This window comes from Electrona antarctica (genome assembly GCF_951216825.1).
Source record: "Electrona antarctica genome assembly, chromosome: 1".
Taxonomy (NCBI): Eukaryota; Metazoa; Chordata; class Actinopteri; order Myctophiformes; family Myctophidae; genus Electrona; species Electrona antarctica.
In genome coordinates this window covers 26337281-26351506 of record NC_136806.1, presented here as the reverse complement: position 1 = coordinate 26351506, position 14226 = coordinate 26337281, and the positions used below count along the sequence as shown (strand labels likewise).

At 44.8% G+C, this 14226-nt stretch overlaps 2 protein-coding genes across 2 annotated transcripts in view; both read left to right on the top strand.

Annotated features, from left to right (window-relative positions):
• The window catches only part of LOC306919690 (protocadherin beta-15-like), a gene marked incomplete at both ends in the record, with an annotated part of 333762 nt that overhangs the window by 129120 nt on the left and 190416 nt on the right, over positions 1-14226 (top strand). The gene's annotated exons all lie outside the window — the stretch shown is intronic.
• Positions 6442-14226, top strand: part of pcdh2ac (protocadherin 2 alpha c) — a 29894-nt gene continuing 22109 nt past the window's right edge. Inside the window, exons 1-2 of the mRNA XM_079509119.1 lie at positions 6442-9121; positions 13086-13150. Of these exons, the coding sequence (XP_079365245.1) occupies positions 6551-9121; positions 13086-13150 (2636 nt within the window). The 5' untranslated portion in view covers positions 6442-6550. The remainder of the gene's footprint in view (positions 9122-13085; positions 13151-14226) is intronic.

Genomic DNA, 14226 nt, shown 5'->3' with positions numbered 1-14226 from the left:
TATTTGTCAGTTAGGGTTAACAAATATGTTGTATAGTAGGCTAAGTAGCCTAGGTTTGTGGGGCAGCGGTGGCCTAAGGGTTAGAGGAACGCCCTTGTTGTCAAAAGGTTGCCGGAAGTGATTGGTCATCACTCACCGAACACCGCTGAAGTGCCCTTGAGCAAGGCACTGAACCCCCAACTGCTCCAGTGGAGCTGCTTAGTGGCCAACAGTATAAGACTGAGGTTGTACTGGTTAGCTCCCAGGTTTTAATGTGTTTGTCTGTCTGTGTGTTTCTATATGTGCAGGGCGAAAATGAACACTTGTGCTCAGCTACTACCCTGGGTAAATAAAGGAAGAAAAAAAAAGTAGTGAAAGTTAACCATTCTTCCCCTTGCAATACACGTATTATTAGTGGGGAAACAAGCATGTACTGCTAAAGTCAATGTGTGATAACTGATTTAAAAATGATTTGGTAGTCACATTTATTTGTCCCCTGTCATTTTCAGTTTGTCTGAACAGAGAGTGATACAGCTGACAAGGCACAAAAAATAGCACACACTATAAACATGCCTGAATGCTCATTCAAACTATTCATATGCTAAAGTCACCGCTCTGACCCCATTTGGTTGGTGGTGACCTGGGTATTTGCATTTTGTATTGTATGGGGGAATGTGTGCCAACAACTCTGCAAGATTGCCCTATATTGTGTAACCGAATTACAGGCAAAGTCTTGATTCATCCATGCAGGCTGCACTTGATCCATTTCTTGGTGGATCTCTGCAGTCTGGGACATGACTCAGGGAGAATGAGCCTGGAGGGTGGTGGTGGGGTTGGAGGTTCCACATGGCATTCCACATGGCATAACAGACGCTTGAGGCAGGCAGTACGAATGGCTTTTAGAGTGGAACCTATTACAGCTTTAATGAGAGAGAGTCATAGTGAAGGGTGGGTTATTAATATGGTGACCATCTTGTTCAATGAATATGGAGAAGGTCATTAATATTCTTAAGGTGAAAAGATCCTCTCGTGCAAGCAGCTACGAGTCAGAGCTATGTGCTCTCTGTCTGTCTGTCTGTCTGTCTGTCTGTCTGTCTGTCTGTCTGTCTGTCTGTCTGTCTGTCTGTCTGTCTGTCTGTCTGTCTGTCTGTCTGTCTGTCAAAAAGTTATATTCTTTGTGTTCATTTGACTCCCAAAACCTGGTAAAATTGCGAGCTCATTTGGGTCTATTTTCACACTCAGGGAGTAAACTATATGTGATTACTGTGTCAGTAGGACTACAGCGCTGTAGACTAGAACAATGGTACCCAAACCTTTTAGCTTGAGACCAAAAGGAGACGTTGTATGTCTCCCCGGGACTAAAACTATAGTGAAACTAGAACTGCACTCTGTTGAGTGCCTACTTGCCATAAATGGCCTACTAGCTGTGCAAGCAGAGCGTGCAAGTACTGTAGACCGCTACAAACTTTCAAATCTCAGCCTCTCTGTGAAAGAACGTCTGCAATATTGAATTATTAGGTTTAGCTATTTGCTACGTACCTTGCTTCTGGATGAAAGAAAGTAGTATTTTGAAGTATGGTAATGATTACTTATGCCTGTTATGGCAGTGGTGTCAGATTACATACATGTATACATAGGGGCATTACCTTTAGTCCACCCGACACTGAAACATGTCATTGTTACGTCACCATCGATAACCAATTGGTACATACCATTGGTACATATATTCATCACGTCATATGCTCATATGTCTATATATATGTATATGTCTATATGTATGTATATGTAATTTCTGAGTTGGTTAGTGGTATAATGTGGTTACTCGGGTGGTTTGATGTGTATGTCCCTTGAATCCACCCGACACTGAAACATATCATCATTACGTCACCATCGTAAACCAATTATACCCTGGCATTGGTACATATCTGGGACATACGCTTCGTCGCATGACGGAAAACATACCTGCACGGTCTGCTTCCGTATGTCCCGTGCCAGCATATGACGTCATATAATTTGCTGCTAATGGACATTGGTACATATCTTCATCACGTCATGGGACATACGCTTCGTAGCATGACGGAAAACATACCTGCACGGTCTGCTTCGTGCCAGCATATGACGTCATATCATATGCTGCTAAGGGACATACGCATCATAGCAACTGACTGATAACATTACTTGCACGCTCTGCTTGCGCAAGTAAATAGATGGCATCACAATGTGGCTATTTTCTAGGGGTGTGCTGAAATATCGATATTGCGATATATATCGATACGTCCTCCCGCGATAAATAATCGATATCGATTATTAAAATATTGATTATTTAAAATTAAAAGAATCTCAGATTCCACAGCAACCAGAAGTACTGCATTACTGGATGGTGATTTGTCCAAACAGCTTTGTGGGAATACAAAATGCAGAATGCATTTCCCCAGCAGTGGAGTCCACTGATACCAGTGATAATGGTCAGTTGGTGGTGTTTGTGAGGCATTATGATGATACCAGTGATAATGGTCAGTTGGTGGTGATTGTGAGGTATTATGATGAGGGTATGAGGCAAAGGGGGAGTTTATTGAGTATTAATTTAGTGTTTGAGTGGTGCAACCACTCCTATAGACAGCTATGTGTGTCCCTCCCTGTGTCCGAGCACGAAAATAGCGTATTTTTTTCCAGTTCCAAGTATTTTGTAGTTGCAGATCGTGATATATCGTTGATGAAATTTCATACAATATATCGATATATCGCAAATATATCGAATATCGTGATATTATCGTTATCGAGGGCCTAATATTGCGATATATATTGTATCGTGAGGTACCCATATCGTCCCACCCCTACACTACTCCTTAAAAATGTTCTTCAGAAAAATGGGCCTGTCCCATTGTTTGGGTGCACAGTAAAAGTCTGTGTTCATGTATCTATTGTAAAAAAAATCACACTAAACTGAGGCTTTTACTGTGACCGTACAGAGCTATAGAAGTCAGGAGAAATGATGGATAAAGCTGGAAACGGGTTATTAAGAGTGAACCTGTGGAGGTTTCAGCAAAGGCAGAAAAGAAAGTCAATTATGGAGCGGCAGAGGCTTAGGTCTGTGACGCTTGTTTAATCATAACAGGTGTCTGTCTGTCATCCTGCGGAGGGAGATAACTTAATCTGAAACCCCTTGAGTGAAAAAATGAAACAATCCACACAGTTCTGTGGCACACAATTAACACTAGAACAGATGGGTGTGATTCTAACAGGTATGTGCATAGAGAACTGTTTGTTACCTGCCCTTGAATTAGGCTATGGTTGAGGAGAGACAGAATACAGAGAGAGAGATATGGGGCGAGCCGTGAGACAAACAATAGAGAGCAGATGGTAGAGCTCATGTAATTGACATGAAAACAAGTCTCCTCTATTCATCCTTCTTTCCAGTCGTTGTGTGTGGAGGTACTGTACGCGTCACTGGGCAAATCTGCTGAATGTCAGTTGCTGTAGCGTGCAGCCCACATGTATATCTGACGCCTCTGTGTGTCCTTTTTTTTATCACAGTGGCTCAAAAGAATAAATCGCGTGCAGCCATCACACCCATTTATGGATAGTATGTTTTTTTCATCCAAAGACATTGATTGAGGTTGCCCTCATCTGCAATGTCGTTGAGATAAATCACACAATTTCATTTTCACATCAATATTCACATCAATGATTAAAACTAAACAAAATAAACGTTCTTCTATTGTGTGGTACAACAGTTTAAAAGCAATTGCAGTAATCACCCCCCCCTGTGGGGGGTCATTCAAACAAAAATGCTGTTGTCCCCATTTCAGTGTTTACTTTGGGGACCTTTAGTGTAAAGCAAAGCTTTAATATGCAATGGCAAAGTCCCATTACGGCCTCTCTTTATCTTTATCTTTTCTCATCTCCTGGCCTCTCTGATTGCCATAGGCAGGCCAGCCAATAGTGACAGTTGTATTGTTGTAGCTAGGGTAAGGAAGTTTGGATGGATCATGATCCAGTGGCACTATATTGTTTAACTTAAAAAGAAAACTGGTATCCCACTTTATGGCATAAGTGAAAATGAAAATAGAAGATATTGTACCATGTGTGTTCATGCACTTGCGTCTCCTGCGTGGAGCTGCCGCACCTCCTGGGCTTTTTGGCTTTTCAGCAAAGAGGAACAATCGACTTTATTCTCCGTGGAATCTGGAGGGCCTCCCTCCCTTCCTCCCTCCCTGCCTTCGGGGCCAAAACCATGCAGCTGAAATAATATAAACGTTTTTAATGTTAAGTAGTTAAAGATTATCAGGGAATGGTTCAATAAAATGTGAATTGTGTGTGTGTGTGTGTGTGTGTGTGTGTGTGTGTGTGTGTGTGTGTGTGTGTGTGTGTGTGTGTGTGTGTGTGTGTGTGTGTGTGTGTGTGTGTGTGTGTGTGTGTGTGTGTGTGTGTGTGTGTGTGTGCGTGCGCAGATACATGAGTAGGCATGAGTGTGCGTGTGATGATGTGGGGGTATAGTACACAGATTTTCACAAAACTTCATGTGAATGCTCAGTAGAGTGCCCTGGCAGATTATTTTGGCTGAAAAAGATTACAATATTAGAGAATGGATGGGCAGATTTTCATGAGTGATCCTATAATTAACTTTAGGATTAAAAACGGATCAATTTAATATAATGTGTCATATCATGGCAACAAAGAAGATATGTTATTGAGGGAAGGATTTGCTCCCCAGGCTGCTTTTTCTATTCATTATTTTTTTTCCCATGACATGTTTCTGTGTAGAGATAAAATTAGGCATCTCAAAAGATTACCCCTGTCTCTCTGTCGTGCTGATTGTGTGTACAGGCCCTCCTAGTGCAATCAAATCCAAATTGAGATTTAATTAAAGTACATGGGTTCAGAGACTGTAGTAATTAGGAGAAGAGCCATTGGCCATTTAACGCCACAGCCTGACCACCTGCGACCAGACACAGCACAGCAGAACCCTCCCTCTGGTCTGCTATATGATTATGTGAGTGAACAGTGAATGATTATGTGCATGTTCTCAACTGAGATTTTTACAATGACACCGTAGAAGCTGGAGTCCAATTAACAGGTCCTCTTATCTATATATTTCAAAATGCCAAGCAACTCGGCAGCACCCAGCTATATGATCTTTACATAACGCCTGTGTGTGTGTGTGTGTGTGTGTGTGTGTGTGTGTGTGTGTGTGTGTGTGTGTGTGTGTGTGTGTGTGTGTGTGTGTGTGTGTGTGTGTGTGTGTGTGTGTGTGTGTGTGTGTGTGTGTGTGTGTGTGTGTGTGTGTGTGTGCGCGCGCGCGCGCGAGACTGTGCGTGCGTGCGTGCTTCTAAGATATAGGACATGGGCTTTTGGAGACAAATCCATGCCCAGTATATATCTGTCTGCCAGGAGGAGAGACCAGACTAGCAGTTTACTTGTGACATAATGGAGAGGGTCTGCATCTGGAGGATGTATCAGTGACCCACGTCCTTGATGAAAAGTTCAACAATTCATGTCCATTGCTGGACAGCGTCCCACCACAATTGAGATCACAAAGGAGCACAAAATGGTATCGTGCTGACATTTAATGAAAAGAGTAATTTCAACGGTAGAGCAAGGGCTTAATAATACAGTTACAGTAGCTGAAGACCATTATAATCCCACCTATACTCATTACTGCACATGTAATACTGTAAGGATACTGAAATAATAATAAAACAAACCATAGAATGGTTTGGGTCTATGTGTAACGATTGTTTTTTCACTGGTTTGTTTTACAGTTGAGTCAGTGATCTATTTGTGGTAGCCTACGTATGTTAATTTAGCATTAACAGACTTAGCCCACTTAAAATAAAGACATGGCAACACATGTATCTTTCGTTATAGAAAACTCTTTCGTTATAGAGGTAATAATTGGTAGTTTATATCAATAAAAAGGGGAAGTGTGATCGTCAGGGTGGTTCGTTAATCTTTCGGTAAAGTATCCCAGCACTGTAGCACACAATGAAAAGGGCGGTGGCACTTCATGCATCCTCTCAGAAAAAACGCCGTATCTGTGTGTGTGCACATGAGCCTATGGGTTTACCTGTTAGAAATAACACTCAGTTTAAGGCAGTATTGGAGAAATCGCTTGATAACCCTACCAAGTTGTCTCGTTTTTTATCGGCATATTGTTTAAAGTGTGACTGTCTTATTTTCGCGGAGAGGCTGAAATGCAGCCAGCCAGTATATCGTTGAGCGGCTCCCCCTCCCCCGTAGTCCACAGACACCATCGCACAGTGAGAGAGGAAGAGGGAGGGAGAGCCATGAGGGAGGGGAGGAAAAGCGAGAGGGAAGCAGGGGTCTGTTACGGAGGAGAGGAAGAAAACAAGCTTAGCCCAACACAGGCAAAGGAGAACATGGATGCAACAGCAAATTGTCTTTTAAACGACACACGTTTTACGGAGAGGGTGCTATGCTCCTCTAACACATAGTCGAGGTTACGCACGGACTTTCCCCCCGTTTTTGATGAGGCGGGTGGGGACGCACAGCAAGCTAAACAGGCGGAAAGCTATCTCTCCAGCCCGTCTGCGAATCCTGCCTGCTTGCGATGGCTGTGACAGTGCGATGCTGTTACTGCATGAGAAAGAATGTGCCTTTTTATTTTTGTTTGGTGATGTCTGTACTCCACTGCCTTACAAATGCACAAATACGGTACACAATTCAAGAGGAGCTGGAGAACGGGGCTGTGGTCGGTGACATTGTACGTGATTTAGGTCTGGACCCTCACAATCTTTCCACCAGACGCATCAGAATCACTTCGGATCACGGCCGGAGGTATTTCAATATAAACCACAACACCGGGAAGTTGCTGGTGAGTGACCGCATCGATCGAGAGTCCATTTGTGAATTCAGTGGCACCTGTTCTCGGGACATCGAAGTGGTAGTTGAGAACCCACTCGAGGTGCACAAGGTGGATGTGGAGATTCTTGACGTAAATGACAATTCTCCACAATTCCCTCGAGATGAATACCAGCTTGAGGTCTCAGAGTCTGTTCTCACCGGGTCCCGGTTCCCCATCGAGGGCGCACAGGACGCGGACGACGGATCCAACTCGGTGAAGCAGTACCGCCTCAGCCCAAACGACCACCTTGCGCTCGACTCCATCAAACCTTTTGCCAACAGTAAGCACATTGAGCTAATTCTTAAAAAGCCATTTGACCGTGAACAAACGCCTTCTCATCAGCTAATCCTGACGGCAGTAGACGGAGGCACACCGCAGCGCACTGGCACAGCCATAATTAACGTGCGTGTCCTGGATTCCAATGACAATGTGCCAGCGTTTGACAGCTCTGTTTACAAAGTGAAACTGTCAGAGAACTCGCCCAGGGGCGCATTGGTGATCAAGTTAAATGCAACGGATCCTGATGAGGGCTCCAACGGGGATGTTTTTTATTCCTTCAGTAGTTACACACCTGAAAGGGTCAGAGAGATGTTTTCTATGGACACCAACACAGGCGAAATTCGGGTAAAAAACAATATAGACTATGAAGAGACGAATTCCTATGAAATGTACATACAGGCAATGGACAGGGGTGCAGCAGCAGTACCAGTGCACTGTAAAGTGGTGGTAGAAGTTTTGGATGTGAACGACAACATTCCAGAAATTGTGTTATCTTCACTGTTCAGTCCAGTACGCGAAGATGCTCGAGCCAACACGGTTGTAGCACTGATCAGTGTGAATGATCGTGACCATGGACCAAACAAACAGGTGACCCTGGAGATAATGCCTCACCTTCCCTTTAAGATCAAATCCTTCCGGAACCATTACACCATTGTCACCTCTGCCTTCCTGGACAGGGAGACCATATCCTCCTACAACGTCACAGTCATTGCCATCGACGGAGGCATCCCGGCACTTTCCTCTCACATGACCTTCAAAGTGAACGTGGCAGATGTGAATGACAACCCGCCACGCTTTGAGCAAACATCATATACTGTGTATGTCACAGAGAACAACACTCCCAGTGCCGGCCTGTGTGTTGTGAAGGCCACAGATGTTGACGTTGGGGAGAACGCGCGAATCACTTACACCGTCATAAATGACAACAACCATGGCATCCCTGTGGCCAGCTATGTCAGCATCAAGCCTGACACAGGTGAGGCCTATGCCCTTCGATCATTTGACTTTGAGAAGCTGAGGGAATTTCACTTCCAGGTCAAAGCCCAGGACAATGGCGTGCCCCCATTCAGTCGTGTGGCCACCGTTTATGTTTACATCATGGACCAGAATGACCATGTGCCCAGAATCGTCCACCCACCTGCCAATGGGACACGCACCACAGAGACCCTGTTGAAGACTGCAGAGGCAGGAGTGTTGGTGACCAAGGTGGTGGCATGGGATGGTGATGCGGGGCAGAATGCCTGGCTGCTGTATGCCTTGGAACAGACTAACGCAGACCTGGACCTGTTCAAGGTGCATGAGCACACAGGTGAGATCCGTACCATGCGGCGAGTCGTTGAGGACAACGCCACTTCGTTCTCGCTGACGGTGTTGGTGTACGACCACGGCCTGCCACCACTCTCCTCCACCGCCACCATTCATGTGCACGTCATGGAGTTGCCGCCAAAATTGGGCCCTGACCCCAAGCGTATCATCAGGCCCCACAGCCCCCGAATGTTTTCTGATGTCACCCTCTACCTCATTATCGCCCTTTGCGCCACCACCTTCGTCTTCTTGGTCACTATTTTTGTGCTGGCCATTGTACGTTGCCATGCCTACTGCACCCACCCCGGCTCCTGCTCCCCGTGCTGTGTGTCCAAGAAGAGTGTGCCGGAAGGGGGCACCTCGGTGGGTGGAGGAGGAGCTGGAGGTGGGGCTGGAGGTGGAGGAGGAGGTGGCGTAGGTGCTGGAGGGGGGCAACCCGGCAACGATGTGGCGCTTCGCCGCGATCTCAAAGTGGAGCCGCACTATATTGAAGTGCGGGGCAATGGGTCCTTGACCAAAACTTACTGTTATAAGACATGCCTGACTGCCACGTCAGGGAGTGACACTTTTATGTTCTACAACACAGGCCGGCCCCACAGTGGCACCTGGGGCTCGGGCTATGTCACCAGCCAGAGTGGGCACAGCCAGATGTTTGTACGGCGGCTCAGCATGCCAGATGCCACTGCCATTCAGGTGTGTTTATCTTTGCCTGGTTTCTCTGTATGTTTGTCACTTAACAGTGCCTCTCAACCTTTAAGGCTACAGCTGGCACGGGAGATCAGCGGGAACAAGTGAACTGAGATATCTTACATGGAGAGAGGTTGCTTGCTGGTGTGATAGTGGTTGGCATTTAGCGCTCCGAAGCTGCAGAGGGCTTTCATTGGTACTGTTGGTTACATTGCTTTTTTTAAATTAAGGTTCTTTAGATACATTATTTTGAGTGGGAACCTGTGGATTTAGCACTTCATAGCATTGTTATTTGAGCTGCATGTACTGAATTGCCACACCCTGCTTTTCCCTATACACTGTTTCTCACATGTGATTTCATTCAGGGCCGAATAGTTTTCATAATCCTCATGGGGGCCCGTGCCGCCCCCGCAGCCCCCCCCCCCCCCCCCCCGCTGATCCCCCCCCCCCCCCCTGGTACCTTTATTTACAGATTGGTAATAAACACAGTGGTACGATTTCAGAACACATGATTCACTCGTAGGGGATGTGTACCATAGTGTGTGTGTGTGTGTGTGTGTGTGTGTGTGTGTGTGGGTGTGTGTGTGGGTGTGTGTGTGTGTGTGTGTGTGTGTGTGTGTGTGTGTGTGTGTGTGTGGGTGTGTGTGTGTGTGTGTGTGTGTGTGTGTGTGTGTGTGTGTGTTGTGCGTGCGTGCGTGCGTGCGTGCGTGCGTGCGTGAGTGCGTCATGTCTGGCTTTCTAGAGAGCTGTTGTTTGTTTCTGATGATTATGGTTGATGTGCTTTTCTCAATTGTCATGTACTGTATATTCCATTATTTCATACTCCCTCTCACTTTATTTATATGGGAAGCTACATATTTCTGAGACTTTTCAGAAAATACTAATTTGTTGCTTATAAAACCAGTAGGTTTGGTCTACTTGGAACACAAAATCTCAGAATGTTGTGTTGCTCTCCGAAGAGCTTCAGTATACCATGCCCTTGTGACCTCACATAGTCAGTCATATTGGTCAACTGTGGTCTACATGTGTCACACTGTCCTGGTCCAGTGTGCAGCTGGGCAGCCCTTTGGTCCTCACTGGACAGAGGGGAAGCATGTACATTGATGTAGTAGCCCTCAACCAGCTTAGTGAGATGCCAGTCACACTGCACAGAAATCCCCCTCAGGTCATATACTTCTCTCTGGCTCACAACAATGAGCCATAGAGCTATGGAAGGGGCGAGGTTGCAGAAATGAGTCTTTAACCACCTGGTCCTGGTATCCGTATTTGTGGAATAGGCTAAAATGATCAACAAGCTCACAATGTGTGACATAATGTGTCATATCGCAGCGCATTGAGCTTGTAGAGAAGCTATTTTCGCACATTGTGCACAACACTGGCATACAGCAATCAATCATATCAACTGATATGATTCGGTTCGGCTGTATTTATTTGAACTATTCTTGAACTTCTGTTGGTTGTATGTGGTTTTGACAGACAAAACAAGATTACTAGTATTGTATACGAGTGATATTTATGTAAAGAATGTGTTAGCCCTCTAGCCTGTAGGAAAATGGATAGATGGAGACAATGTAAAAGGAGAACTAAAATAATATTTAGGTCCTGTTCCCTTATCCCCTGGCATTTCCCTCATTAAATGCCAGTCATGTGTGTTCTCGCTATGTAATTAACTGGCACGCAGCGACGCGTTTCTTTGAACCTCTCCCGGATTGGCTCTATCAGCGTGTATGAGGTGGGGGATGCAAAGTGATTGGACAATGTGTTGATGGCGGAGGTGTGAGCTCTGTATCCATGCGATGGGTGTCCACTTGGAGGCAGAGAAGGAGGGAAACAAAGGAGAGAGGAGACGCCAAATCCAGGGTCTTGTTTAGACCCTCAAAACCCTCAAGACCCTGTTTTTATGTTTATGTATTTATTTAAATTAACCACTATACACTCAAACCTGCAGTGTACTTATTGACCAGAGTCCCCTATGGGTCTATAGGCCCCCTACCATTTCCCCTCTACACAAAATGTATTTGCCAAAAATAGCAGATCTACAAGCTCACAACGCATCACGTTGTAATGTGCTTTGAGCTTGTAGATCTGCTATTTTCGCAGAACATTGATCACCCCAGAATCAGGATGCTAGGGTTCACGTGGTTAACCCTAATTGATGAATTCCTCGTAATGTATGTATGGCTGAATGTTTTACTATGACTGTATTTTCTCGCATAAATGTGCACTTGTGTTTCTTCTCTTGCGGGAGAATTTCAGACTGCGGACACGTTTTGGTTCCAGATGTTTGTTTTCTAACCTGCAGTGGTAGTCTGTTCTCATTTAGCTCCATGCACATGCACCATATGGCCGAGCAGAGCGGTCTCCCTTCGGTCACCATTGTGCCAAAGCAGATGCAGCAAATGCTGTTGAGGCAGATTTCTTCATATTTTGAACTACTATATATCATATTACTTTGGATTATAAAGTACATTGGGTTGGTAGCCTTTATTCACCTAAAATGTACAGTATGTACAAACATTTTCTGATCATATATTATACAGTATATGCACATCGTTCTACCTCTAACAATTCCAATTTAACATGCAATTCTTATGTAGTGGTGATCTGGGTTTCTTCTGTTCTGTGTCCCAGTGAACAATATGCTGAATGGCTCCTTGTGGGATACCAGGCTACTTTCATTAGGACCAAATATTGGATTTCAGGTTGATGAATGTCTACTGTGGATATGCAGAGGTCGATTCTGCCTCAGCAGGATGGAGACATCTGTCCTGTTGATTGGAAAGGAAATGGGTCACATATCAACTGTTTGGTGTGAAAAGGACTTCACTTCGTAACTTTGTATTCTTGTGGGTTCACAGTCACAACAGCTTATCTCTGTTAGTGGTTTGAGATGTGATCAGTTCAACACACACACCAATGAATTTCAGTCTTTTGGCCACATTCATTGGGTCTTATTTCATTACCATCCACCTGTGCCATGTTTTATTTTTATATCTTCATTGTTGAAACTCCATTGACGCTGAGCTATCGCCAGCATATTGCGATGTCAAAGAAAGATGTCACCAGACAGCAATGTCTGTCTCGGCTCTGTTATGATGCTGACCTCTTCTCCACCCTTCCCCTTTTAACCCTGTCAAATTTGTCAGACTAACCGAGGCATAGTGTGACAATAGCACGAAAGGGTTTGATTTGACGAAAGGAGGAAAAATGTTTAGAACGAATAAGCGGTCCAATGAGCAGAATGGAGTGAGGACAAAATTGAATTAAACAAGTTTTCAACAATTTGATTGAGGTAAATCCTGCTTGTTGTAAAAGGTTTTAGGGTAGATTATCTGCGGTGTGATAAAATTGTGATTTTGTTATGACAATGTCCTTGGACCGAGGACATACGGACAGCTGCAATCTCTAATGGAAGTCCAGCAGCGATATGAGAGTTCCGCTGGGTCTCCATGGTAACGGATGGTACCATCTCGACCCTGAGTAGACTAACTCTGACGGGTAGCCTGGGGGCCTGCTGTATGTGTCACAGAGACAGAGTCAGTGGGCCGGAGGAGTGAGATATTTCAAAGTCATCCTTCCTCAAAGGAGCCGGAGGAGGGGGTGGGGAGGGAGGAGGAGAAGGAGTGTGGAGTGGGAGGAGAAGAGCAGAGCTACACGTTTCAGCTCATCACTTACTTTTCTCCACAGGCAGATGCAAGCTGTTACCATTATTGTGTGTGTGTGTGTGTGTGTGTGTGTGTGTGTGTGTGTGTGTGTGTGTGTGTGTGTGTGTGTGTGTGTGTGTGTGTGTGTGTGTGTGTGTGTGTGTGTGTGTGTGTGTGTGTGTGTGTGTGTGTGCACACATCTGCCCATGCATGCATGCCCTTGCGGTTCTCCCTATGACTATTTAATGAGACGGTATTGGGTTTTGGCTTTGTGATCTCTTGTAGTACTTAAGACTCAGTCCTTATCACTCTACTCTCTCTTGCAGCCCAAGCTACCGGTCCAAGACTGGCGATACTCGGCCTCCCTGAGAGCAGGAGGTGTCATGCAGAGGTAAGCAATAAACATCTCATATATCACTCTTCTCCACCATATACTTTTGTTTAAAATTCACAAATCACAATGTATTCACTCTTTTCTATATGTTTTATCATCAGTAACTCTTGCAGATACTCTCCATGAAGAACAACATTCACATTTTGATTTAATCGTTTACCCGCCAGGAACATAGGAATTTTAAAACGTAGAATCTTGTAGCCTGCCACAAACGGAAAAGCCGTTTTAACAGCGATGTATTCATTAATGCATGTTTTAATACGATCGTATCGAAATCTACCGTCAGTTAGCTTTGTTATGCTTCTGACACAATGGGCGCGGCCATTTTGAAAATGCGCGCGCATCCACTAACATTGCCGGCTCTGTTTTCAGACGGCTTTATCTCACAGAAGCGACATTGCAGAGGACGCTTTGTCCCAGACAAGCGTTTTCAACGGCCTGTAGCAGGCGCTGTGATACTCGCGGTCCACTTTTTCCACCACCGACCGAGAGAACGAGCACCAGCTTCGTCAACACACACGGAATGGTTTCTATAGTAAGTTTCAAAGTAAGTGTCACGCGTGATTAAACCATGGCAATACGCAATCGAGGGATTAATTAATGGCGGCAGGCTAAGAGTTAATATATAAATGATGCTGACTTGTCTTTTGACATACTCATTCACCTTGACCTAGACCCCTGCAGACTCTCACATTATGGCAAATCATTATCAAAATTGTCCATCAGAGTGGAAGCATTATCGCTGTTATTTACACAGAATATCGAGTGAAACCTGTTTAATCTATACAATATCTTCACATCTGCATATTGCCAAGCAGACTTCAGGTCCTATCTTATCTCTATGTCAGTTCTGCACTGTATACAGTGTATACTATACAATCAGAGTTCGAGGGGAAATAATTCCTAATGTCTTGTCTTTAGGCAAAAATAGTTATCTGTGCAGTACAATAATGAAAATGCATCTAAAAAATAACGAGTCGCAGTTACAAATTGAGGCATTATTACTCTTAGGTCAAGCATTGAAAACAACTGCAAAATATGACTGAGCATAATGAGAGAGCTAGATTGTGAGG